Raw genomic sequence first — 26,657 nt, 5'->3', positions numbered from 1 at the left:
TACTTTAATATAACTTAAATGAAATTATTTAAACACGACTTTTAATAGTGTAAAAAGATCGTGTAAAAATTGTGTAAAACGAACAATGAAATTTCGAAAAAATACATTTAACATCCTACTTGAGACGACGGTATAATGTGTATGATGAGCCAAAAGTTATAACTAATATATTTTGGGATGAATGTAGCAAATAAATCGAATTGTCTTTATCTAAAATGCCAGTGTTGTTTAACTCGAATTAGAGAAAAGTATTCCAGTTCTCGCGAGTCGTTCGAGCTTACGTCATAAACCTCGTGAAATATCGCGAGATTCATCTTCTCTTCCAAAACATTACAACCTGTCGTGTTTCCCAGGCAACGCGGTCGTCTCGCGCCTTTCAGGTCTCATTTTTTGGATTAAACTCGTCAGTTGACCAGCCGATGACAGCAACTGCTCGGGATGTGACGACTCAAGGTAATGCGACATGACTTCTGCTTAGTACATTAGCATCCGTGGGGTTGTGGTTTGTTAGCTGCTAGCCGGCTAAAAGTATCTTCAAAGTCACATAGTCGAATATCAGAAACGTGAAGCGACGTTAAAGCGATTATTATCAGGGTGGTGGATGCAAAAGTTGATGAAACGCGACTCTGTGCTCATTCAAACGCGTTAGGTTTCCCATTTATGGTTGGACGTGCTCACTGCTCTTAGCTGTGTGCTAACGTATTATGTTGTTGTTCATAAATCGATGTGTTCTTTGAGCCTTTTCCTCGTGTCATTTGCTCTTATTGAAGGTTACTTCACTGTTGTGTGTGTCTAGTGAAATCCTCTACTTCTTACTGGCATGTAAACGCCAAGTATCTTTGAGGGAAACAAAGTCTAACATATTATCTTTAAGAATAGCCTTTTAGTTGTTTTTCACCCAGAGTGTATAGTTTGCTATAGTATACACATAATTGGTTTGATCCATCGTTATAAATCCTGTTTTGTTTGTTTACTCGATGGGACTTTATGCTTTGTCGTTGTTGCTATGGTTATATATTTTAATTTTAATTTATATATTTTAACAGCCCTCGACCTGTAACCCATCCATTTTTTTTTATCGCATTGATTTTGTTTTTGCTATATATGGTGTTAAGTTTTTTTCCTTTACTATTTCTCCAAATACTTGAATGTATACCAGTTGTTATTTTGGATAACCCTAACCCTTTTCCATATATAAAATAAGCAAAATTCTACAGTTTCTAATTGAGCTTAATACTACCTTATTTATAGTTTTAACAAAACCTCTTTGCTCTTTACCTCAGATTGCCTCCTTAAAACAGTTTCCATCTCATCCATCTGACTCTTTCACGCCATCTCTAAAATATAAGGTTGCAATTTTTTAAAAATATTTTATTTATGCATTTTTATATTCAACAAACATACAAAGAGCACCAGGCCAAAACCAAAAGAACAACAACAAAGAAAATAATTAAAACAAAATTAGACAAAAAATAAATAAATAAAAAGGGTTGCATGGCAATTTTGTCCGAAAATATGTGCGAATGTCTTGAATAGTTTCCGAAAAACAAAAACATAAACGACTCCCGTTATGCGTTGAATATCCTTTATTTCACATGAAGTTTCTCTTCCAAAAAAGTATTAACAAAATTACATGGCAATTCCTTTCTTTCTTTTATTATAATGCATGTTTAATAGGATGTTAATTTCCCCGCTGGCTCCACTCTCGAGTTGCAGTTAAGGTAAATAAAGTTTCCAATTTGGCAACAGTGAGCAGATTATCATCCCATGCTGCCTTCAGGGGAAGTCGGGCGCGACATAGAGTGATTGACTTCAGCCTTCTATTTAAATTATTGGTTCACGTCGAATAAAATGTATTTTAATGTCGCTACGAATCAATTCCAATATTGCGCGGGTGTGTTATCGTTGTGATTCGGAGCAATATTCCCGTAGCTAAGGGCTTCCCGGCGCGACTCACTCAGACGGTAAACTCTCCGAGGTGACCTGAACGCACCACCGCTCCGGTTCAGTCGAGCACTGGTCCATTCACAGTTCCAGACTCTGCGGTGGTCCGCTCCACATCAGGCGCTGCGCTCGCACTGAGGGGTTCTGGCGAAGCTCGGGATTTGGGGAAACGATGGTGTGGAAGTCGGAAAGTAATGAGCGAGGATGCTGAAGCCACCGGGAAGCCCGCTTTGTTCGGACGAGGCTTCTGCGCCGCGGTGGTCCCGCAGCTCATCCCCTGCTGCTTTGTCTTCACTTGGCTGGCTGACCGAGACCGGTGGGTCGCGCGCGCACACACACGCTCAAACACACACACACACACACACACATTTAACGCGCTGCTTCATCCGCGACCTTTTATCTCTGAGGTTTATAAAACTAAACCGGTGTTTGTAGTTGGACTTGCGTGGTGCGTTCAAAGTGCGATGTCCATGGAGCTGACGGCGCAGGATCCGTGCGTTGGTGTCAGCAGCTGCTCAATAATAGATGGGACCCCCCCTCCCCTGCCCTCATGGGACTCCAGGCTCCTGCTCCAGTGTCCGGGCACCATGGTGTTGGATGCACCTGCCGCAGAGGATGGAGGGCATTTCTCCGACTCAGCCTGGAGGAATGATCATATCAGGTCTGGCTCCATCAGCAGATGATGGAAGTCAAGGCGCTGCTGGCATCCGCCGGAGAATCCTGGGTAAAGGTGACCTGAGCCAGTGTCCTCTAATGCCCCTTTGTCTGGCCCAACATGAGGTCTGGCTCAGGCTGTGACAGGAGGACCTGGAAATGCACCTACACATGGCGTTAAATTGGACTAGATAAAAACATCCTCCACATTAGCCGTGTTTTTAATCGCCGTTTCTGTTGCAGAGACTGGTGCAGTTGTCATTATCTGGCTTTCAGCAGGGAATTAGGGATGTTTTTGTTGTTTTCAGGCGCTTTGCCAGCACCGACACCAGTGTGTGTATGTGAGTGTGAGTGTGTGTTCCACCTGATATTGTGACCCCCTTTCTCAAGGACGCTCGCTGCATCAGCAAATATTTCCCTGTAGCTTTTATTTATTGTGTTGCTGCTCAAGTTGTTTTTGAGAGACGTTGTTCTGAAGACAGAAGGTAGCAGAACTCCAGGCTCTTCTAGCTGACTGCTGTTGTGCCTCTGCAGGTCTGAGGTCCATACCTGCATAACATTATGACCACTTATGTTCGCGTGAAGCTGATGTAGCACCAGAGCCAGGACTGTTCTAGAGACTCTCTCATGATAACCATTGAGAGCATGTGTCTGAGGGTCGTTCCATCCTGTTATGTTTCTTTTTTTATCTCTCTTCTCAATTTTCTCAACATCAATTCACTTCATTATGAATCTTTCTTTCTTTTTAATATAGCAGCATTAGTTGTTTTTTGGTCACTTGGAGTCACAGTTGTACTCGGTGGCAGACCTGCCGGACCTGGTGGAGGGGCTTATGACCGGGCCCTCAATACCCAGGATGCACCTGGACTCATGTTGGCCATCCTCTTTGCTATTAGAATGCTATAAAGGTAACTGAGGGGGAAGATGGGACAGCTATTTCCTATCTGACCTGTGGGCCCCGACTCTGGGGGAGACGCTACCCCATCCTCCCACTCGCCCCCGGCACACTGTGAGATAGCAGCACGAGTAAAGAGCTTCATGTCACTGTGCCCCTCGCAGCTCATCGCATTATTCATATATCATATATCAAATATCAAGGCACTTTGCATGGTATTTTATCAATATTTGTGCTTAAATCTAGCAGCACGTGATTGTGTGGTGCTGTGTTGGTATTATACATCGACTATATCGATATTTAATACGGAGATATTTGGATATGCTGCTGCATTTGTCAGCCGTTTAATACTGACATTTTGTTTTTGCACTCTCAAGTAATTTTGTTTAATAAGGGAGCGAGTCATTCCTCTGTCAGAGTGTAAAATTAAACTGAAGAGTCGATCAACTTATTTTGATGCGCATTATATTGCATTGCATTAAGTGATTTTCCCCTTTAAAATGGTGGTTCTTATTACTATATATTGCTGAACTCACCGTATTGCAGTGTATCGTGTCACCAGTCCTGTGTCACCAGATCCCTGTGATGAAACATCAATATTACATCAGAGGTCTATATATTCTGTGGCTTCTGCTGCATGCTGTTTTTCTGACCTCTTACCTTTGTGTATTCACCTGGTATGTTCCACTTAATTTAGAATCACTCAAACCGTCCATGGCCTTTAAAGCCTGACTCCACTGCAGACAGTGGATTTTTACTGCGCTTAGCAGTGTTTTTTATTGGTTTCACAGTGTGTATTGAAAAGAGCTGAATAAAAACAGGATTGTTTGATCAATATATCAAGTTAAATTATTCATCAGTCCTACCTTTTTCAATTCAAAATCAATAAACAGCTAAAAGTTCAAAGTACTTTCACCTGCCGTCAAATCATCGTTCTCACTCTCATGTCGGAGGGTCGTCTTTGGCTTGGTGAGACGCAGCAACGGTTCAGATGTCCTTCTCCATCGATCCTCTCTTCACACATAAAGAAGAGAGTGAGTGTGCGGTCCCAGTGTCCAGAGGAGGGAGCAGAGGAGGCCGTGAAATTCTGTAGCCAAAGATCGCCTGCTTGGATTTCTTTACCCAGTATTTATTAGGTGTGTTTAAACAAATGTCAAATGTTAAAAGTGCAGCTGTGGCACCCTTGGTTCACTGAAAAAATCCTGAGGCTCACCACCAAAGGAACCTGGGTCAAAGCACACTTGTGCTTCAAGTCCTATAGAAAATCCCTATTCATTTGTGAAAAACTGTAGCTCACAAATCGCAGAAAATGTATTTATTTCAAACGTGTCCAGAAAGGGACGGGCAATAATGGTAGAATATATCATGATTTATTTACTTACCACCTCTCTCTCCGGACACATGAGGTGAAACTAGATCAGTTTTCCTGGTACACCTGACACTCACTCAGCCCGGATGAAAAACGCTGTGTCAGTGGTTCCTCCATTTCTGCAATAATTTTGACCTTTCAAATATCAGAGGTCAAAGGCTAAGCCACACTTAAGAAGCATCACTATTCATCCCGCCTCTTCCATTGTGTTGGCTTGAGGCACGATGGAAGTGTGTGAGCCACACGAGGACATGGTGAAGTGGCTGCCGTGTGTGTTGGTGGGCGCACGGCTGAGCGACTCTCCGCACACATCATCTCACATGGATTCCCCGGCTAATGGCCCCGTGTGTGCGCCCGCTTGCACATGAATGGACGGCTCCAGGTTTTTCCCTCCTGAGCCGTCCACTCAAGAGTCCCTGGCGTCTCCAGCTGCACTGGCTGTGACTCATCATCAAATCGTCATCCTTCCGTTTGTGGCGCCGTAACTTTGCAGAGGTCATTTTTATTTTTAGTCTCGGCCCAAAATTAGACTTTTCCAGGAGGATGAGGTGACAGGAAAGAGAGAGGAAGGTAGAAACGTGGAGCAACAGGGATCGGTTTGTTTATCCTGTCTGTGACCTCTGTTCAGCAGTGAAGGTCAGTGTGGAGTGCCGGCGTTGGACCAGCACCCGCGGGTCAGAACCATGAGCCTGCAGGGAGCCGGTGACGCCGCGTCCGGGTCTGGAGGACAAGCAGGAGCAGAAAACTACTGGGAGCATCACCGCCACTCTGGCGACCGGTCACGTGACTCGTCACATGACCGAAGCGAGGGGCAGCTGACGCCCTGCATCCGCAACGTCACGTCGCCGACTCGGCAGTATGGTGAGGCGTTCAGGCTTCAAATATGGAAGAGGTTTTTTACTCAGTTGCATTCTTTTTTATTATTAAATATTGCGTTTTGATTTCTTCCCTGTAATTTTGCTTAAATTGTATTGCTAATCTGATTATCTACCTCACAATTAAGTATATAATTTAAGCATTTGAGCGCTACAACTATTCAAGTATAATATTTTTGTTCTTTCATAATTTCATTTTAACCTTCACTCACATTTTTAAAACTGTCAATAATTTATTATTATATAATATATATATATAGTAATTTATCACAAAAATAAATTATCCATGTTTGCAACATGCATTAAATTATTATGATTAATATTTCTATTACATATTTACGAAGTGGAAGTTGAAGTCAAGATTCATAAATATTTTTTTGACGTCATTCATGATAATAAATGGGAGTGATTTATTTGAAGGCAGTTTCAGTTTCACATTTTAAACAAAGCTTTAGCTTCAGCTGCATCTCCTCACTGCTCCGCCCACTTCTGTCTTTCAGACCGTGAGCGAGGTGACGGGGGCTCGTCGTCCCGGTCGTCCAGCCCTCGCCCCCCCAGGGTTCCCCTCTCGTACGTGGGCGGAGCTCTGGTCCCAGGCCACCTCCCGCGCTCCTTCAGCGCAGCGCTGGGAGACCACCACCCCAAGACGCTGGGCCCCGGCTCCTGCGACATGATCTACGTGTACGACCTGGGCTGCAAGGAGCCCCACCGCGGGGGCCCACGGGCCGGGGAGCGGGTGACGCTCATCGTGGACAACACCCGCTTCGTGGTGGACCCCGGCATCTTCACGGCGCAGCCCAACACCATGCTGGGACGGTAATTCAGCCGCGTCCAGCCGCCTGGCTGTGTGTGGGGATGCCCACTCTGCTTCTGTCCCCAGGATGTTTGGCTCCGGCCGGGACAACAACTTCACACGACCCAACGACAAGGGCGAGTTCGAGGTGGCCGACGGCATCAGCTCCACCGTCTTCAGAGCCATCCTGGTGAGTCGCACCTCTGGAGGTGGGCTTCGTCCGCATGACTTTCTGTCGGGGAAACTCACTTGTAATAAATGAGACACCAAACACGTTGTAGAACATCAGCTTGCCTCTGTTCAGAATACTGCAACGTCGCCAAATATCTGAATAACTTTTGATTTTTTAGCTCCTCACGTTTTCATTAAAAAAATGAATGCATTTTTTAAAAACGTTTTCATTTACAATTCTCAATTTTTTTTCACATGAATTTTTATCCTTTGCATGAAATCATGACATAATACGACTTTAAAATAGTCTATATATATATATATATATATATATATATATATTTATGTTTTCATTTTTTGGAACTGAATTTATTAATTTGATTATTTTGCCAAATATGTTTTTATTAATGTGTTCGATTCCATTTTTGTTTCTTTTTATATATTTGTATGTTTTACTAATATGTAATATTTTCTACACTTATTTTATTTCAATTTCTCCATTCATAATTCTACATGAGAATATAATATTCTCCTGTCTAAAACTACTGAATTCATTCATTCCTTCATAATACCTTAAAGTCTGTTTAATATATGTTTTTTTTTTATTAGAGTTCCATTTATATTAAAGTACATTTCAATTCAAGCTCGATTTATTTGCTAAATTATTCTGGTGAATTAGGACTTTGAATATTTGTCGTGTTATTTTTCTTCGGTTGTATTTTAGTGTCCAGTTATGGAACATAAATTTTTGCCTCCGTCTTGAGTCCGGCGAGCGAATGTTCTGGGCAGGAAGTGCCTCCATGTACAACTGCTCCTCCTTAGTTTCCGTGGCAACGGCGATCGCTGCCTGTTACGTGACTCCGGCTGCACAATAGGAAAGTGGGGCAGCGAATATGAGGATGTCAGCGTTCATCACAGCCCCTCCCCTCCCTGCCCCGCTCAGCCAGAGCTCCAGTTCACTCCCCTCCCATCATCCTCACCATCCTCACAACCACCACCATCATCATCATCATCATCATCATCGTCATCGTTGCGAGGATGGTTCGATGACTAATGACACGTCTCTCTCTCTCTCTCTCTCCCTCTCCCTCGCGTGGACTCCCGCCCACTTCCTGTCGGCCGTGCGCCTCTGAAAATGGCAGGATTACTACAAGTCGGGGATAATCCGCTGCCCTGACGGCGTTTCCATTCCTGAGCTGCGGGAAGCATGTGACTACCTGTGCATCTCCTTCAGCTACAGCACCATCAAGTGCAGGGACCTGAGTGAGTTCACACAGCGACACACTGCCGGCCCAGCGCTGCGCTGGCCCACTTTGGTGAGTGCTCCATCCACCCAGGCTAAATATGGATCATGTGGATCTGGCGCCAGAGCTGGAGCTGGAGCTGGAGCTGGAGCTGCCGCTCTCTTCCACCCTCTGAGCGCACTGGCTTGTGCTTCCACTGGTGGCTGTTGCTTCAGTTGTCGTCCCTGTTCCCGTGGCAGCAGCGGCTGTCGTCGTCACTAGTTTGTGTTGTTGTTTTGTTTGAGGCTGGTGTTTGTGTCGCTCCAGCTGCTGACTGTGTTGCTCTCATGGTTACAAGTGTAGACGTGATTTTGTTTTTGCAGTCATGTTGTCATAGCAACCAGTGCTCTGTTGCTGTGTAGTTGTTGTGGTTGTAGGCGTTGATCCCAGCTACTGTGTTGTTGTTGTAACTGGTGGCTATTCACTGATACTTCATGATACTTTGGTAGTTTTGTGTGAGTAGTCAGTCAGAATAGTTGTTGTTGCTATTGACCAAGATGTTCTTTCATAGACTATAGTTACTCTGGAATCAGTGTACTACAAGTAGCTGTAGTACTGTGTTGCGCTTGTAATTGTTTTGTTTGTCTCATGATAGTATCATCTATAGCTGAATCCACAGCACTGTGTAGCAGTTTCAGTACTTTTGGCAGTGACAACACTTGTACATGCATGAAGTAGCTTTTGTTTTGGTAGTAGTGTGTCCAGTTGTTTTAGTAGTACTGTGTGTTGCTGTAGACCTTGTCACTCATACAGTGGTTTTGTCTTTGCTGTGGCTCGTTGTAGTGTTACAGAAAGTACTTCATTAGTAGTAATTGTTGTGGCATTGGAAAAACTGTGTAGTAATCCTTGCTGCTTTAGTGGTACATATTGTATTAATCATAGTACTTGTAATTGCTATGTGTGGTGTTAGTAGTATTTAGTATTTACTTTAATATCATGTTGTTTTTTTAATACTCAAGTACATTGTTCTTTTTAGTAGATGTATTAGTACCAGTTGTTGATTTGGTGGTAGTAATGTTAGTCATTGTTGTAGCACGTGTTGAGCAGCTGCTGTCATCATCACTAGTTTGTGTTGTTGTTTTGTTTGAGGCTGGTGTTTGTGTCGCTCCAGCCACTGACTGTGTTGCTCTCATGGTTACAAGTGTAGACGTGATTTTGTTTTTGTAGTCTTGTTGTCATAGCAACCAGCGTTCTGTTGCTGTGTAGTTGTTGTGTTGTGGTTGTGACTGGAGGCTATTCACTGATACTTTTGGTAGCTAGTTTTCTGTGAGTAGTCAGTCAGAGTAGTTGTTGCTACTGTGATACTTGCTGTTTTGGAGAAGTTGTGGTGTTTGTGGTCGCCGTGTCGGCTGCAGCTGCTGTTCCTGTGGCTGCCAGTTTCGGAAGACACAATCGTTTCATTCGCTGCGAGCATTTGTGGTGTTTTCGAGCTCGCTAGGTGGCGCTCTCAGTTTAAACATGTTGTTAAATTGTTCTGTCAGACCCTCCCGTAGATGGCGATGCAGCGATCGCCACTCTGAATGCAGTTCCACCAATCCAAGCTGCGCTCGCACACCCCTTCACCTCTCAGACTCCGCCCATCCAAACCTCCGTCAGGCTCCGTACACGGCTCACTACACACTGTCAGCCCGGAAACTACTGACGAAACATCATGAAACACGTAGACTTATTGTATCATCAGTTTTTATTCAGCATCTACATTTATTTATTTATGTGGTCTGTCTTTTCTTTTCACTTGAAATACTTCATTGCATTGCTTTTTGTAAATAAAGCATATTTTTGTGACGATCATTTCCAGTCTTTTTAGGCTAAAAACAGACACTACTTTTTTTACAAGCTCATTTGCAAAGCTCCTTATTTCCCCTCATGTTGTCCTTCGCCACAATAAAAAACAGAGTCTGCCGTAAATTCAGGTGTTTTTGGCCACAACAATCAATAAAAAAGTGAATCCTGCAGGGACTGTTCAAACTCAGTATTCAATAGCAGAGAGTGCCATCTAGTGGGCTGTGAAAATGAAGGCGCTGCTTCATGACTCCTGACTGGTGTGTGTGGGCGGGGCCTGGTGTGGCGAGGCAGCCGGAGACGGTCGGGCTCCTCCTGACCAGCAGGTGCTGGGTGTCTGTGTTTCACGTGTCAACACTGTGGTCCTCAGGCGCCCTGATGCACGAGCTGTCCAACGACGGAGCGCGTCTGCAGTTCGAGTCCTACCTGGAGGAGATGGTGCTGCCGCTGATGGTGGCCAGCGCCCAGAGCGGCGAGCGCGAGTGTCACGTGGTGGTGCTGACGGACGACGACGTGGTGGACTGGGACGAGGAGTACCCGCCGCAGATGGGCGAGGAGTATTCTCAGAGTGAGGCCTCGCACCGGGGGCGCTGGGCCGGGGGGTGGTGCCGGCGACGTGACGCTGACCTCTGACCTCTGACCCGCAGTCATCTACAGCACCAAGCTCTACCGCTTCTTCAAGTACATCGAGAACAGAGACGTGGCCAAGTCGGTGCTGAAGGAGCGCGGCCTGAAGAAGATCCGCCTGGGGATCGAAGGTGAGCTGAGGTTCTCCTGAAGGTGGCGCCACCTAGTGGACTCTGAAATAATCTGAACTCCGATACTAAGGTCACCTGAGGACAGATTACAGTGTGGACCAAGCTGTTCTTTTATAAACTGTAGTTACTCTGGAATCAGTGTACTACTATTAACTGTAGCACTGTGTTGCATTTGTGCCAGGTTAGTAATTGTTTTGTTCGTCTCGTGGTAGTAGTGTCAACAATAGCTGAGTCCACAGCACTGTGTAGCAGTTTCAGTACTTTTGGGAGTGACAATACTTGTACATGGGTGAAGTAGCTGTTGTTTTAGTAGTACTGTGTGTTGCTGTTGTCCTTGTCACACATACAGTGGTTTTGTCTGAAGTATTTGTTGTTGTGGCTCAGTAGTAGTCTTACAGAGAGTACTTCATTTGTAGTAATTGTTGTGGTGTTGGTAAACAGTGTCGTAATCCTTGATATTTTAGTGGTACATATTGTATTAATCATAGTACTTGTAATTGCCATGGGTGGTGTTAGTAGTGTTTAGGAGACTAGTGATAGTAACACCATGAGTTGTTGACCTACTTTAATATCATGTTTTTTTGTAGTACTCAAGTACATTGTTGTGTTAAGTAGATGTATTAGTGGCAGTTGTTAACTTGGTGGTAGTAATGTTAGTCGTCGTTGTACTTTTTGAAAGTGATTGTTCTGTGGTCCAGTGATAGGTGAAGTACTATAGAGGTAATGAATGCTGTAGTACTTGTACCGAGACTATCAACAAGCCATGAAGCAGAGCTCTGTCATCCAGAGACTTGGGGCAGAGCAGGAACTGGTCTGAACCCGGGCGCCTCACTGTCCCCGACAGGTTACCCGACGTACAAAGAGAAGGTGAAGCGCCGACCGGGAGGTCGCCCGGAGGTCATCTACAACTACGTCCAGCGGCCGTTCATCCGCATGTCCTGGGAGAAGGAGGAGGGCAAGAGCCGCCACGTGGACTTCCAGTGTGTCAAGTCCAAGTCCATTACCAACCTTGCAGCCGCTGCCGCCGACATTCCTGAGGACCAGCTGGTGGTTCTGCACCCGCCGGGTCCTCAGGTGGACGAACTGGACACGCCGCCGCAGCTAGGGGGCGCTGACGCTCAGCAGGCCGGTCCGGCGCCGGACGCCGGCGGCCTCCAGGGGGCGCAGCATCAGGGCGCCGGGCACAGCCACCCGGACCCAGACACGCCGTCCCCCTCCGCATGAGACCAGCACCACAACCTTAATGTGCACAGAGACTGAGCGCACAGTGTGTGTGAGCGAGTGTGTGTGTGTGTTTTCACTTCTGCTGTATCTCACAGGAAACCAAGCTGCTTGTTAATAAAAGTTTCACAACACCTGCTGAAGCTTTCCTTGACTTTCCCCTGCCGGAGTGGCGCTCTAAACCCCCCCACCACAGCGCGACTCGAGTCTCCTTCAGAAGGGGGTGGGGCTCAGGTCAGGTGACCACTGGGCTCTGACAGAAACAAATAATTTTATTTGAAAAATATTTCACTGTTGATACAATACACTCATCTTACTCATATATATTTGCATAAAGTCGACTCTGACAGAATAATTCAAGATTGAGATACATTGTTGTCGGAGAGGCGGAGAACCGGGTCTGGACGAGAGGAACACTGGATTGTAGCGTGTAGTGTAAAAACATTGAACAGAAGAGCACTGGAACTGATGGGGGGGGGGTCGAGGGGGCGGGACCCCACAGCTGCTGCTGCTGGAGAGAAGGGGGCGGGGCCTCTGACATTCAGATGTTCCTGGCTTGTCGTCGCGAGACTGTGGCTCTGCGGCGCCGAGGTCATCGCCGAGGTGGTCACGTGACCCGCGGATTCAAGTGCTCAACTGAAGGGTTAAAAGAAGTGCTTTCATTGGGGGTGAGGGGCAGCAGCTGAGGGGTGGGGCTCCGTTGAATTTGGGAAGGAAGGAAGAGGAGCAGCGCTCTCTCTCGCTCCCACCGCGGCGCCACCATGTCGAAGAGGAGTGGTACGTGGAGTCTGGAAGTCCGGTCTGCATCTGGGCGGGTCGCCCAGAGTCCTGCAGGTCCTCCAGGGGTCAGCTTCAGCGTGTCCGGGTCGGAACCAGAACACCTGGAGAGGTGGAACTCTCGTGCAACACCACGTCCACTGGGCCCGGCCCAGGAGGAGTCTCTGTCTCCATGTCCTCACAAAGGCCAGGGGAGGTCGCTGAAGTCCACCGGACCCCCGAGGCCGGCGTCCGCCTCCAGCAGGGACATGATGACGGCCATGGCCGCCTCATCGTTGCTCGGGCTGCTGGAGCCGGGCTCATCCATGATGTCGATGCTCAGGTGAGAGTTGTCGCCTGGGGGAGGAGTCGGAGTCAGAGTCAGGTGTTATGGAGGCATGTCCCTGTGTGTGTGTGTGCGTGAGACTCACTGATGATGGACGGGTTGGAGTACGGGTATCCTACTGAGTCAGGCCCAGGAATGATGCTCGGCAGGTCAGGTGTCCCTCCGTTCTGGATCTGGTGACACACGTGAGGAGCAACAACACACAAGGTTCACTGACTCAGGAAAAGAGTTCAACATATGAACGCAACACAAAAGACTAAAAAAAAAAAAACCCAAACCCACTCGTACAGAGACGCACTTGCACACAGAGACTTGTACCAGTACACGGAGACTCGTACACAGAAACTCGCACTCGCACACAGAGACTCACACTGGAACAAAGACACTCGCACACAGACTCACACTCGAACACAGAAACCTGCACTCCAACACAGATCCGCACTCGAAAAAAGAGACTCAAACACAGAGACTCACGCTGGAACACAGAGACTCACACGCAGAGACTCACACGCAGAGACTCACACACAGAGACTCACACACAGAGACTCACACACAGAGACTCACACACAGAGACTCGCACTCGAACACAGAGACCTGCACTCAGTCTCCCACAAACAGAGAAGACACCGGCGCCCAACCGTGGGCCAGACTGGCGCACACAGCGAGGCACAGCAGGGTGTGTTACCTTCTTGCCTCCAGGGGAGCAGGTGTCAGGCGGAGGCGTGCTGGTGATGTTGAGCGGGCTGGAGCCGCAGCTGGAAGGAGAAGAACCTCGGATCCTGTCACCAGGAGAAGTGGGTTAGAGTCCCGCGTGTGTCCCGAGCGCCCTGGCAGAAAAGCCAGCCTCACCTCTGGATCTCCATCACCTCCTCCGCGATCATCCGGCCGATCTTTCCCGCCCCGGCTCTCGTCCCACCGGGGATCCCGGGCACCGTCTGCAGGGCGCGGCGCCCCCCACCTGCAAGAGACGGGAGGCGTGAGACTCCGCCCCCCGGCGAGCTGGTGGGACGCTCACCTTCGGAGGTGAGGACGCTGTCCATGCTCTGAGGGGACGCGGCGGACTGCGGGTAGTCTCCGGCCTCCATCATGGGACAGGACACCACCGTGTTGGTGGAGACGATGTACTCCACCTCTTTGGTCCACGGGTTCATGAAGCTGAACCAGCGGCTGCGCAGCGTGATGAAGGAGCCGTCCTTGATCTTGAACTTGTAACAGTTGGTGTTGATCTTCTCTCTCATCTGCAGAACTGAGCAGCACCAGACCAGTCACGATCAAACAGCAGGAGCCACATTAGTCTATTCAATACAACTGTTTGTTTAGCTTTATATGCCGTTACAACAGGAATTCTAGATCTTTTCCGACAAGATAATATTGTTTCATATTTGTAGTTTAAAAAAAACAAAATGTATTTGAGATATTTCTGCAATTTTACATTTTTTCCCTGTTTTCCACTCATGATCTCACAATTTGGTTTGATACACATTCAATAAAAATGCATAGTTATGTTTCAGGTGTTCTCCTCGACTGTCTCTGCTCCTCAACGTCCCTGAGCTCATCCAGATGTTCTGCAGCAGCTACCTTGTCTGTGACACTCTGCCAGGTGGCTGATGTCGTCCTGGTGGAAATACTCGTAGAAGGAGGTCCCCAGCAGCTCCTGGGGCAGGTACGCCAGGATGGCCGTGGCCCTGGACCGAGACACACCCGTGACCGTCACAGCTGGAGCCGACCCTTCCCCCCTCCGCTCTCCCCGGTGTCCCACTCACCTCTGGTCCACAAAGACGAACTTGCCGTCGATGGCGTGCCGGGAGACGTACTCTGTGGGTTTGACCCGGATGTCGGCCAGGCTGGGCTGGGGGACGATGTGGGGGTGCAGTCGGCCGATGGCCACCAGGCAGCTCAGGTTGCAGCCCTCGTTGTCCGGCTCGTTCTCCTCGTCCAGGCCCATCTTGGTGGGCGGCCAGCTCTTCAGGTAGCCGGTGCTGTGGATGGTGCAGAAGCTCTTGCGGTCGGCTGCGAGGGAGAGAGAGAGAGAGAAGGGAGCCTGAGCAGGGAGCCGACTTCCTGCAGTGGCTCCGCTGCTCACTGAGGCGCGACTCCCGGCTCGAACCAGGACCTGGCCCCACCTTTCTTCTTGGAGCAGGTGGAGGGGAAGTCTTTGTCCTCCACCTTCACCGACGGCCGGTTGCACTTCATCCTGCAGAAGAAGGAGCGTCGGGCTCCGGAGCAGAGTCGAGATGGACCCGGGGTGATGTCCGTCTTCACGGGAAGACCAGCTGCACAGAGAGACACCACACAGGAACCCGTCAGCACCCGAGTCCCGCCGCGTCCCCCAGGGCCACTGACTGAGCTCCACCACTCACTTTTAGCGTCGATGAGTCGCTCTCGTGGCGCCGTGTCTGAAGACGACAACTGCTCTTTGACCTTGGCAATGTCCTTGGGATGAAGGTAGTCAAACAGGCTCTGACCAATCAGGTCGTTCTGGAGACAGGAAGAGGAGGACGTCTTTCACGGACATGAATAAAAATTGCCTTTTAGCCACCAAAGAAACAAACACATGTGGACTGAGAGCAAGGAGACACACCTGCACCGAAGGAGACCAGAGATAAACAAAACCTTTACAGACACACGGACACAGAATGAGAGACAAAACAGAACGGCTTCTTCGCCTCAATAGAAACATGTGGCTCCATTTTTAATCGGGAATTGACCGAGCTCCAGTACAAATGTCCACTTCCTGTCACAGTGCCTTCTGGGAAATGGGTTAAGAAAGCACCCGGTCATTTTGAGGTCTTTACCTACACAGCAAAGGAGCAACTGTGAGCGCCCCCTAGTAAAAACCCATCTGAATGCGGCGCGTCGCCATGGTTACCTGACTGTAGTTGAGAATCTTGTACACCGACTCGGACACGAAGAGAATCTTCCCGCGATCGCAGCCCACGACAAACAGGAAGCCGTCTGCAGCCTGCGGGAGGGGGAGAGGTTCGGACCTCTGGACTTTGAGGGCCCACAAAGGAGGAATTCAGACCAAGGGAAAGGCGCTCACCCGAAGTATTAAATGCTTCAGCTCGTCGTCTGACAGGAAGGAAGGTTTGTAGTTGGCCTCCGTGTAGGGGTTGGCGGCGCCTGCGGTCAGAGAGAGTCTCAGCCACGCTGTTCCGAGCGACATCAGCCTGCGGCGTCCGCCTCACCTCGCAGCGTCTTCATGTGCTGCACGGCCATCCGGAGCACGGTCAGCTTGTCCAGCTTCCGGGACATGGCGTTGCACGTGGGGACCAGCGACGCCAGCTCATCGATGAAGCTGTTCATCTTGTCCCGGCGCCGCTTCTCGATCTGACTGTGAGCTTCCCTGCGAGGAGCCAACCACAGGTTCACCAGGGTCACATGTGACTCGGTCCGTCGGAAGAGTCGGAGGCAGACTCTCCGCAAGCAGGCCATTCACTTCAGCGTAAGTGAAGCTTCATCTACAACGGTACCTGTGGCTCTGAGGGAGGAGGGGAGGAGGAGGAGGAGGAGGAGGTAGAGGGCCGTACCTGGCGTTCTTGATCCGGCCTTGCTGGTCACTGCGGAGAAACATGAGAGGAGAAATTTAAAATCAACGTCAAATTGTGAGGAACACGTTGCTTTCTGTTTAGACTGAAATCTACCGCCGAATCTTGACCTGTCGAGGGCGAGTTTTCAACTGAAGTTTTAAAAAATGCAATACTTTTATTAGTGATCAGGCCTCCACAGTCACTCCTCTCGGCCGCGCCATGATAGTGACCTCAGCTGCCAGAGGTCGTAATGTTTCGGCCCACTGCTGGCTCCACTTCTGTAACCCGCTCCGCGCCGCTCTTACACAAGGCGAGCGAGCGTGCGAGCGGCTGGATGATCTAATGACCTACTTGGGGCACACGTGACCAACCCTGTGCGCTCTGGCTCAGCGGCTCCGCGCCGAGGGCACTGAGAGGAACTTCCTGCTGCAGAGCCGGATTTTCCAGATTCTTGAATATTTCAGCGGACTCCTTATTTAAAAGGGCCACGGCACAGAACTACAGGACATGAAGACCAGCACTGACATGCCCTTCATCACATCACTGAGGGTGCAAGCGTAAACATAGCATCCCGTCTTCAAAATACTTTATAATACATAATACTTTATGTTTATTAAATATTGCTGTTTTTAAACAATATTTTATTCATATTTTATTTAATTTTAATGATTATTTTTAAGTATATTTTTTCAATTCCATTCCCTCTTCTGGATTAATATTCATATCATTACTTTTCCTTATTAACTTTATTTAAAAAATATGTTCCTAATGATTCACCTACATTTATTTATGCTGTAATATATTTTTCTTCCTTGATTTTTCAGGCGTTTTACACCATCTTCCTCAGACGCTCTGCTTTCATCTGCCTCTACTGACATGTTTACTGTGGTCTCACTGACAATGGAAACAGCGACTCACCCGCCCAGCTTGTCTTTGTCCGGGTCCATTTCACTGTGGAGCAGAGCCACGTCAATATTGTGACCCGTTTCATGCCAACAACTTCCAACAATCAAAGCAGTACTCACTCGAAGGAGAAGCCATCGATTCTGTGAAAGGAAGGAGATGAAATAAGAAACACGTTTGGATGGAAAGTTGCGATGTTTGAAACGACCGCACCCCTCCATCATGGCCCCTCCCTTCTCGTACCCGTAGTCTGAGTTGCTGACTTTCCTCTTGCGGCCGAAGTCCACGCTCGGCGGGTTGATGGAGATGAGGTCGTTGGAGGCGGGCGACATGAAGTCGGTCATGGTCGACGAGATGTCCATCCTCTGGTCCGCCATCAGGTCATCTGTGGGGCAGACGGCCAGTCAGTCTCGCCACAGCATCGCTGACCGGGTCCGGCGTCCCAACTCACCGCAGATGTTCATCACAGCCGCTGTGTTAAAGTCATCTCCTTCCATCCACTCTCGCTCCTTCAACTGCGGACACACGGAGCACATGAGGTGAGCAAGCGTCCAGCTGCCAGGCACATGTGTGAGGCATCTTCTGGCTGGAGCCGAGGAAGGACACGCACCATGGCTGCTGCAGCGCACACAAATGTGGAGGTCCGTGTGACTTCCCAGGCAGATCTGGGTCACGGCGTATCGTTTACATGATGTGGACACGCACACCACAGAGACTGGGGAAGGCGTGGTCCCAGTCCCTCACCCGCATGTATACAGTAGTAACAATCACATTCTTCAGTTTCACGAGGCACCGGGCGGCTCCAGCACAAAACCATAAAAGTCTTGCCACAACACGCAGTCACAAGCCGAGTCACTTCGTACACGTGAAACACATTTGCTCATGACAATATGGGAATCTACAGTTGCAAAAAAATGTCTAGAAAGAGGAGTCAAAAACAAATTCTCTGTTTTTGATGCATAAATGTATGTTCGTATAACAATAATAATGGAAAAGCCAGCAGAAGAAAAACAATCACACAATCACCTCAATTGAAAATCTTTTCAGACCTGACCCTCAAAAATCACGGCTCACGGCTGCATTCATAGCCACGGAAGTGACATTAAATATTCTTAACACGAACACGGATCAACACACATCAGCAGGTCACCGAGCAAAAATAAGTGATGGACCCATCTCCTGCCTCCTGAGTGACAGGTGTGCAGGTTCCGTGTCCTCACCTGGATAGGAAACTGGTGCAGGCCTCCTGCTGGGGCCTAAGCTCTGCCTGGGTCAGCCCACTCAGCCAGGTTCTGATGGTCTCAGTTGGGTCCGGTTCAGCTGATTCCTGGCTCCACCGAGTCAAGAGGAGGTCGCTCTGGCCCGGCCTGGTCCGATCCTCACAACACCAGTGCTTCCGATCTGAAGAGGCCAAGAAAACAAGATGAACCTCCGGACAACAGCTTGGTGCAATCGAAGCTGAACATTGGTTCCATCCTGCCGACAGTGGAGACTCTTTTTAACCCTCAATTTGGAATAACAGCACCAGAAAATATCATGTCAGGCCCTTAAATATCACCAATAGTGGTGAGTCAATGCTGTACAACATACACTTAAATATAAAACTGGTTAATTTAAATGGATGCGAATAAAACTTTCAATCTTTCAAAAACCTTTCATGAAATCGTCCCAATAAAAGTACTAATACTAGCGCATCATGACTCTGTATCCACACCAAACAAACTCTCTCACACAACATCAAACAGGTTCACTTTCACTTTTCGTGGCAGCTTTCCTTATCGCTTTTCTTCTCCAGGTGATCTGGAAAAACTACAGCTACTGTTTACTTTCATTCATCATCTTCCACCCGTCACAGGGAGAGTCATCCCAGCTACACAGGGTGAGAGGCAGGAAAACCAGACAGGTCTCAAGTCTGTTCTGGATGATATCCTTGAGCTTCATATTTAGCTCCATATTAAAACATGACGAATGTTGAGGCTTCAATTGAATAAACCAACAGGTGACACACGACTCTCCCAGTCATGACAGAACATCAATCCCCACTGAGCCGTTCAACAGCCATGTTAAATAGTTCCTGTCATGACGGAGTGACTCAAAGAGAGTAGAGTTGGGACGAGTTCATGAGCGACACTGAAGAAACGTCGTTGGCAATTTATTAGCTGTAATTATGGTTCAAGTACAATCTAATAGTTGACTTCTTTCTTAGCATTGGCAAGGCCTGAAAAGCAGCGTTTCAAAACCAAGACTTTGAGCAAACCCCAGACAGACAGAAAAATAGATGCCACAACGAAGACAGAAAAAGAGCAGTGCCAATAAGATGAGAGCAAAGTTCCTCTCAGTGAGAGCAGAGTGAATTATTGCAGAGTCGGCGCAGAAATGGGTCTTCCGACTTCTCACTGGAGTAAGAAGAAGGAAACCACAGCGTCACGATGGAGCGCTGAAAAGAGCCGGAGTTAAAAGTGGGTCAGCTCGTCTCTATGGTTTCAAACCGGCCAGCTTCAATTTCCATTCACCACCTACTTCTTCTCCTAAGTGAGTCAGCAAACCATTCAGCTCGGTGCGGCAGCTCCACACCCACCGGAGCCGCCGCCGATTAGTCACTTGTTCCACCAGGTGGAGACCCGGCCGCTGGCTCAGGACAGTCGTGCTCCGTCTCTGACATAAGACTTGGCTCCCAGGTGGACCTCAACACGGCATGTCCTCATGCTTTCACACACGACTGCGAGGCTTAGAGCGTGGATAATTTAAACACAAACACACTTGAAGAACAAAATGAATTTGACCCAAAACTCCTCCATGCTTCACCACTGCAGCACGCTCAGTATGAAGCATCTCTGGTGGCTTCAGCCTCAGTTATTCCACCGCCTCTACACGCAACACATGACTGGGTTCACTTCCTGTCACACTGCCATCCTACTGCTGATCTCATTTGTAGCAGGCATCATTATGGTGGTTCTCAGCATATTTTTGACGAAAAAATCCTGAAAGAAAACTAAAAACTAGCACTTTAATCCATTTCAATAAATGTCACAACTCCCACGTCTGCTTCCTTGTTTCTCCCTCAGATCGCTTCTTCAGTGGCTGCGTTTTTTAAAAATATATTTTCTATTTTTGTATTTAGTATCCAAAAAATCTGGCAGTGAAAAAACCTCGCAGAGATTGTCACAGAACCACAGTGAGGACGACGGTGTGAACCGACCCTCGATCTTTTGACGAGGGTTTGTCCCGTTTATCTTTACAGCTGCTAACTAGCGTGAGAACGAAAGTCACGCGCTGTAAATGTAAGGCTTAAGCTGAGCGCAACACACTGATGCCTTGGAGCTACAACTCGTCTGAAATGACTATAATCATCCTAATAGCTATGAACAATTTTACAGAGAGAAAAGCAGTCGGACTACACTGTCAAATCTGGTGCTGAAATGAATGCACTGATACCTAGCTTCACTTCCGCCACGGCTTGAATACGAGCCGCCACACCTTCAGCAAAATCTCTCTTTTTAAAGATGAAATCTAAAGTGATCGAACATATTAAAATGAAGTAGAAACATTGGAACAAACAGATACTGCGGGAGGTACTCAGGAGGTTGACATGAAGAAGCAGGTTTTTCTGCATATATTCAGCGAAAAATCCTGAAACAAACCTCACAATAACAGACGTTTGTTGCTGGCGAAACATGAGTTTTTATTGTCACCAATTCAGTAAACGTCAAAACCTTACCATCTGCTTTCTTGTTTCTCCGTCGCTTCGTCACTGGCTGTGTTCTGTTCTTTCTTCCCCCCAGTTTGAAAGACCCTGGCAACCATTTCCATCCCCTAAATTCCCATCTGAGCCACGACAGCATCGATCATTTGCTAATCATGACAAGCTAATTACACACCAGCACAGATGGACGACCCGTCCTCAACAGAACCAACACCACCCCACCCTTCATCTGGCAAAGCTTTGTTTCTTAGGATGGCTTTTGGAGACTCTTCTCTGGATATTTTCCAGCAAAGGTCAGTCATGTTATTGACCCCTCTCCCGGGTCAAGCGACAAGTCAAACCTCCTTCAAGCTCGACTGGAGCTACCACCCACAAGGCTGAGGACTGAGCTGGACATGAGGACACTAGTGAGCTGGACGATAGAAACTCAAGTCCTGATGTACAATAGTTTGGCTGAACATAACTTCATCCCAACCATTTCATTTGAAGAATGTTTGTCCTGAACCTTCGCAGAAGTTAAATTAACAGTCCAATCCAAAAGAACAACCAACATGAATAAAGACATTACATGGACATTAAGCAGAAATAATGGCGAAGATGGGGTCAGCAATATTAAATGAATAGAGTAGAAAAGAAGTAAAGACATGCAAAAACATTTTTGCATTTCATGCAGCTTCAATTTTTATTCCGCCATTTTTCGCAAAATTTCGTGTTTGTTACGCCTGTCATATCACCATGTTTTAGATGTGTTGTGACAGGGTTAAAATGGTGGTGATTCCACTAGAACACATGTCAGAATGTATTTACCACTAATCAATAAACAGTGTTTTTACACTCCATTACTTTATACTCCAAGATGCCACCTTGCTATGTGGCTCACTCCAGCCAACGTAGTAACTCAGATGTTTCTAACCGTGACAAGAGACAAGACAGGACTGATTTACCATGGCGTCATATCAAGACTGTTCAGGAACAGACTCAGAACAAGCGTCACAAGGCCACGTTATCTGGTGTGATTTGGTTCGACACTGCGACTGATAGTGGATGATATTACGTAGTTCAGCACTGTCAATCAGCCAGTTAGTTGTCAACAAATGAAACAGTGTCTAGCACAACACTGAGTGCCAGGACACAATAGAATTTCTACCTCAGCTTTGTCAGGGGCGACAGTAGAACCCAAGCTTGGTAGAAACAAAGTCAAGAGTTGCTCATGCTACTCGTAGCGTGAAATGTTCCCAAGCCAGAGTGAAGATCTCTGCAGCCAATAGATTCAAGGCCACATGTAACTGAGGAAAGGAAAAGTCTCATAATGTCTTTGATTTATTTATTGTAATTTGACATTAAGAGAATAGCAAGACAATAATGTGTGTCATAATAATGTGTCTCAGTATGAAATTGAAAATTAAATAAGCAAAACACCAATTACCAATTTGGAGTTGGAATACCGGAAGGAAACATGTCCCTGAAAGAACCATGTGGTCAACCATTGGACCAATCACACTGGTCATTGCTTCTGAATTATTTTGAAGTGGTGCTGTGATTGTGCGTGAAAACTAGTTTATATAAGCAGCAAAGAGCTTTGGTTTTATCAATGACTGTTTTCCATTGTTGTCTTTAAGAGTCTTTAAGACCAGTGGCTCTAGTCCAAGTCTACAGCAGATGACAGAGCTCATCACCGCAAACTGCATTGTGAACACAACAATAACAAAAGTTACCAGCTGGTGAGTCATCACCCACCCTAACAATAATAATCAGGTATGAATTTGATACATGGTTTTATAGTTAAATCCACCAAACAAACAAATCCAAAAAGGACTGCGTCATTTATTCCCCATTCTCAAAAAGAAGAGTCAGATGAGACCTTCTGTCTTTCAGAGCACCAACTAGATTTGGTGTTATTTACACTGAGAGAGATCAGAACCAGTAACAGACCTCGACTATTGTTGTGGGGCTCAAGGTTCTGATTGCTCGGCGGCTATGTCATCTCTTAAACATGTAAGGAACCGGGGAAGCAGGTCAAAACAGATCGACGAAAACTTCCAGAACAACCGCACCTATTCTTCTGACCACTTTCTTTCACTGATCTAATCTCACATCCGCCTCACGTTCAAGCCACCTCCGTGGCTGTCTGGCAGCCGTCGACAGGAGAACCAGAGTTTAACTGTGGCAGGAGCCTACAATCACCTCTGGTGCCGTCAGCAGCGCCTGCGTGGTGGCGCGTGGACTCTGATAAGAGCGGGCAGCATGGTCGACGCCTGGCAGAAGACTGTCGTGGGTCCAAGTCTGAAGGTCGCTGAGGAGGTCTTTGCTGTCGCGAGGAGGTGAACTGATAGCTGCCTCTGACGAGGAGTCAAAATTACCAGATATAACTGGAGGAATAAAAAGTTTATCTCAAAACATGCAGGGCGGGGTTGCTTTACAACTTCCACATGATCTTTGACCAGCTTCTGGCACATTTGTAATTGGGTGATTATGAAGATGTGACAGAAGCAGGTCTTCACGGTGGCCCAGGGACATTTGATCCCAGCTATTAAAAACTTAGAAGACAGACCGATGACAGCCTTGAGACTCCGCGACAACGCTGTTCGCATTAACTGCCGAGGACACAAATATACTGTCATCACAGCCCAAATGTGTTTTTCAGTTAAAAAAAAGCTTGAGCTCAACCTGTTGACACAAACTGGTCGGCTTGATGAAGGAACATGAAGGCAGGAATTCCTAGCATGTTGACCTTTACAACCCACACTCAGTCAAAGATGGTGGAGCTGATTGCAATGGCTGATACAGTGAAGACAATTCAACAGAGTCAGACATCTGACAACCAACATGGCCGACACATTTGCCTCCCATTCAGCTCCGATCAGGCCACCAGCACGTGGGAAGATGGAACTAAGACGCACACCTGGGCTACGACAGCATCACGCTCTCCGTCACCTACCGTCAACATACCGTCAACCAGACCACACAGTGTTTGCTGTAAGGACGGTCAGTGCTAATTCTAACTAGCTGCCACATGAGAAGAGCAATTCAGGTAGTGAGTTTGGACAAACGGGATCCCAACCTCTCCTTCATGTGTCAGAGCCCTCAGTGCGTCACCATCACGATCACCGGCACCACTGAAAACTCCTGCTCCACTGTGACTCAAATCACATGCCGAGAAAAAGAGGCAATTTTCTAAAGCAGAATTCAAAGAGCGTCTTCTCGATTACATGGTAATGACTGATAATTCGTTGAAGAACTTGAACAAGCTAACGCGGCTCAAGAACGATGCATTGAAACCCTGAAATTATGGTCTTTTCATCCGGGAAGATTTTTCCACTCCAATTACCCTCAATTACTCATTTACCTGCCGCCCAATCACAGGGGCCGAGATTTCCAAGCTTTTGCTTAAAACCAGACTGGATCTTGCACTGACTGATTCTAAACGTTTCCAGAGTTATAATGTCTTCCCCATCATGGACCTGGTCCCTGCAGATGCCAGAAACACTCAGCCTAACAAGAGAGCTGGCAGCACTGGCTCTAATCCGAGTACCGTGCAGATGACAGGGTCCTACATGCACAACTCATGACTCCAAATGAAAACACAAGGTGGAAGTGACTACCATAGATGAAAGTAAAGAGCTCTCTGGTTCACATAAGGACTTCAGTCTCCAGTCACCCTCACAAACACAGGAGTTGTTTTAGTTACAAAAACCCATCACAGTATCTAACCACAAAACAACAACCGTATCACACACAGAAACAAAACATAAGCAGCAGACATTGAGCGTGGCTACGAACACAAGTGAACAAATGCTTCATGACACTTGTAAACAATCAGACGGCCAAGACAGGGGTTAAAGGTCACTGACTGTCTTTTGGTTCCGCTCATGTCCAATCACAACAAATACAGACTGGAGTTAATATCTCACATTCCCACACCTCTGTATAAAGGCGGAGACGCGTTTCTTTTCAACACAAATGCATCAGCACGGTATTTCCACAGCTTCATTTGTAATCACGACTCAACACGAGCGTCGCTTGACAGCCACAGCAGCAGCATCACAGGATTCGCACTTACTTCATCTCCGGTGTTTTCAGTCACACACGTCGACAACAAGATACATGGCAACAGGAAGGACGCTGTCGAAGAACCAGTGCGGCGGGGCCTGTTTACATTGCTAGCATGTTAGCATGGACGCTCGTCTTCCAGGGAGTGACGTATGGAAATATAAATAACGCCTGGTCCTGGTTCGCTCCGGTTCAAACAGCTCTCAAAATGCATCCAGTGGAGCTCAACAACGGGGATGAACTCCCAATAACGCGAGTGCCATTAGCTCACAGCTGCTAACAGCCATCACGGTTCCTCCTCAGCACATCGACGACCATCGCGGGTAGAAGTGTCCGCGGAACGAGATCGACAGCGAAAATGCAGCGTTTGGAGTCGTACTTACATCTCCTGAAGCGTGCTCGGACGATCCATTGAAGGCCGCTGAGTAATATGCTATAAGAGCCCCAAAGAAGTGTGACATAAACGAATCTCGATCGGTGACCCAGTTTCTGTCCACCGTCATGCCTGTCGGACCACTAACCTAGTTTTCCAGCCAATGGGGATCCAGCAACCGCCAGCGGTGGCGCTCCAGCCAATCACGGGAGCGCAAATGCTGGAAAAACATGATGGGCATCGCTTTTGCCCAATCACAATCAAGAAACAACGGAATGCGGGGAAGACTGTCCTGATGTTGGCCATTCCGCTCATCTCAGGTGCAACACGCAAAGCATCGCACTAATTTGCAAATCCCTGTCATCATGCTATGATTTAATTTTAGGCTCAAGTAGATACGATTATTTCTGGCTGCTGATAAAACCAGGGAGCATTTTTTTTAGTATGATGGAGGGAACACTGGCGCCCTCTCCTGGTCCAGCACGAGTTACTGACGGTCAAGCAAATATTCATTACAGCACCTTTAAAATGCTTTCGACCAAAAAAATCACATTCTAAATGTAGAGCGGGAGGGAGATTAAAGTCCAGTGACAGGACCAACGACATCAGTGTCCAGGTTCGTGCTGCTGCGGCAGATGAGAGTCTGCAGTCAGGCACCACCACCAGCCTGAACAAACCCCTCAGGAGGGTCGTGCCCTTTTATAGGAGCACTAACCGGGTCTTTATCGCATGTGTTCCTGACCCTGGTATTTATGATCAGGTCAATCAAATTTGTTGATGAAGACAGCAGCCAATTTCCCCCCCCCCCATAGTCATTTAATAACCTTAAAAATGTATGTTACATTCACTGAAGATTTAACTTTAAGGCGCCTGCTGCACGTCCTGCTCCAATACCGCCTTGTCACTAATCAAGTCAGAGGTCAACCTGGTAATCTCAAGATTACCTTTGTGTCACTGTAACACATGTAACTGTGCCATGTTATGTCATGTAATGTAGGCTGGCATGGTCCCATGAGAGATTCAATATGGGCCAAAGGTGACTGTCAACCAATGGGCAGCCAACGACAAATAAAATGATGATGTCAACTCATGACTACAGCTGGTGACATCTGAGCAGTATATAATCAATAATGTTTTAAAAAATGTATTTTTTTTGTTTAAAAATTCCCAAATGGCTGCAAACCTTCTCGCTGTCCTGTTAAGCCCAGTTACATCACTGAGGTTGTGCAAGTACAAGTGACCCTGATTCAG

The 26,657-nt window shown here is 47.3% G+C and overlaps 2 protein-coding genes across 7 annotated transcripts; one reads left to right on the top strand and one right to left on the bottom strand.

Moving 5' to 3' along the window:
• Positions 1–308: 308 nt before the first annotated feature.
• Positions 309–11,873, top strand: LOC128770496 (BTB/POZ domain-containing protein 10-like). 4 transcript variants are annotated; one of them, XM_053885026.1, is made up of 8 exons: positions 309–453; positions 5,494–5,723; positions 6,238–6,553; positions 6,618–6,720; positions 7,844–7,964; positions 10,137–10,334; positions 10,414–10,524; positions 11,369–11,873. In XM_053885026.1, the coding sequence occupies exons 2-8, from the start codon at positions 5,546–5,548 to the stop codon at positions 11,746–11,748; spliced, it is 1,407 nt and encodes a 468-aa protein (XP_053741001.1). In that variant the 5' UTR covers positions 309–453; positions 5,494–5,545; the 3' UTR covers positions 11,749–11,873. The 4 variants fall into 4 exon arrangements, with proteins under 4 accessions (XP_053741001.1, XP_053741000.1, XP_053740999.1 ...); XM_053885025.1 differs by having other exon boundaries at positions 5,491–5,723; XM_053885024.1 differs by lacking the exon at positions 309–453 and adding an exon at positions 1,953–2,260.
• bmal1a (basic helix-loop-helix ARNT like 1a) lies at positions 11,815–25,565 on the bottom strand. 3 transcript variants are annotated; one of them, XM_053885021.1, is made up of 19 exons: positions 25,417–25,565; positions 18,501–18,681; positions 17,732–17,795; positions 17,524–17,665; positions 17,403–17,423; positions 17,296–17,328; positions 16,321–16,407; positions 16,036–16,193; positions 15,891–15,970; positions 15,717–15,809; positions 15,208–15,325; positions 14,971–15,120; positions 14,611–14,857; positions 14,426–14,532; positions 13,863–14,093; positions 13,697–13,805; positions 13,533–13,626; positions 12,933–13,020; positions 11,816–12,858 (listed from the first exon to the last, which is right to left on the bottom strand). In XM_053885021.1, the coding sequence occupies exons 3-19, from the start codon at positions 17,775–17,777 to the stop codon at positions 12,701–12,703; spliced, it is 1,962 nt and encodes a 653-aa protein (XP_053740996.1). In that variant the 5' UTR covers positions 17,778–17,795; positions 18,501–18,681; positions 25,417–25,565; the 3' UTR covers positions 11,816–12,700. The 3 variants fall into 3 exon arrangements, with proteins under 3 accessions (XP_053740995.1, XP_053740996.1, XP_053740997.1); XM_053885022.1 differs by having other exon boundaries at positions 11,818–12,858; positions 16,378–16,407; XM_053885020.1 differs by having other exon boundaries at positions 11,815–12,858; positions 13,697–14,093; positions 16,378–16,407.
• Between the last annotated feature and the right edge of the window lie 1,092 nt (positions 25,566–26,657).

This window comes from Synchiropus splendidus, chromosome 14, assembly GCF_027744825.2.
Source record: "Synchiropus splendidus isolate RoL2022-P1 chromosome 14, RoL_Sspl_1.0, whole genome shotgun sequence".
NCBI lineage: Eukaryota > Metazoa > Chordata > Actinopteri > Syngnathiformes > Callionymidae > Synchiropus > Synchiropus splendidus.
This window is presented reverse-complemented; position numbering and strand designations above follow the sequence as displayed.

What these genes read in the sequence shown, in the direction of transcription:
- bmal1a (XM_053885020.1), bottom strand. Translation starts at nt 17,777, where the DNA reads ATGGAAGGAGATGACTTTAACACAGCGGCTGTGATGAACATCTGCG. An exon ending in AGATTCTCAACTACAGTCAG is followed by an intron (nt 15,326 to 15,716) that starts GTAACCATGGCG and finishes TCCTGTCTCCAG; the next exon opens with AACGACCTGATTGGTCAGAG. An exon ending in CTCCAACCCGTCCATCATCA is followed by an intron (nt 12,859 to 12,932) that starts GTGAGTCTCACG and finishes CTCCTCCCCCAG; the next exon opens with GCGACAACTCTCACCTGAGC.
- LOC128770496 (XM_053885023.1), top strand. Translation starts at nt 2,139, where the DNA reads ATGAGCGAGGATGCTGAAGCCACCGGGAAGCCCGCTTTGTTCGGACGA. An exon ending in CCCAACACCATGCTGGGACG is followed by an intron (nt 6,554 to 6,617) that starts GTAATTCAGCCG and finishes TTCTGTCCCCAG; the next exon opens with GATGTTTGGCTCCGGCCGGG. An exon ending in CCGTCTTCAGAGCCATCCTG is followed by an intron (nt 6,721 to 7,843) that starts GTGAGTCGCACC and finishes TGAAAATGGCAG; the next exon opens with GATTACTACAAGTCGGGGAT.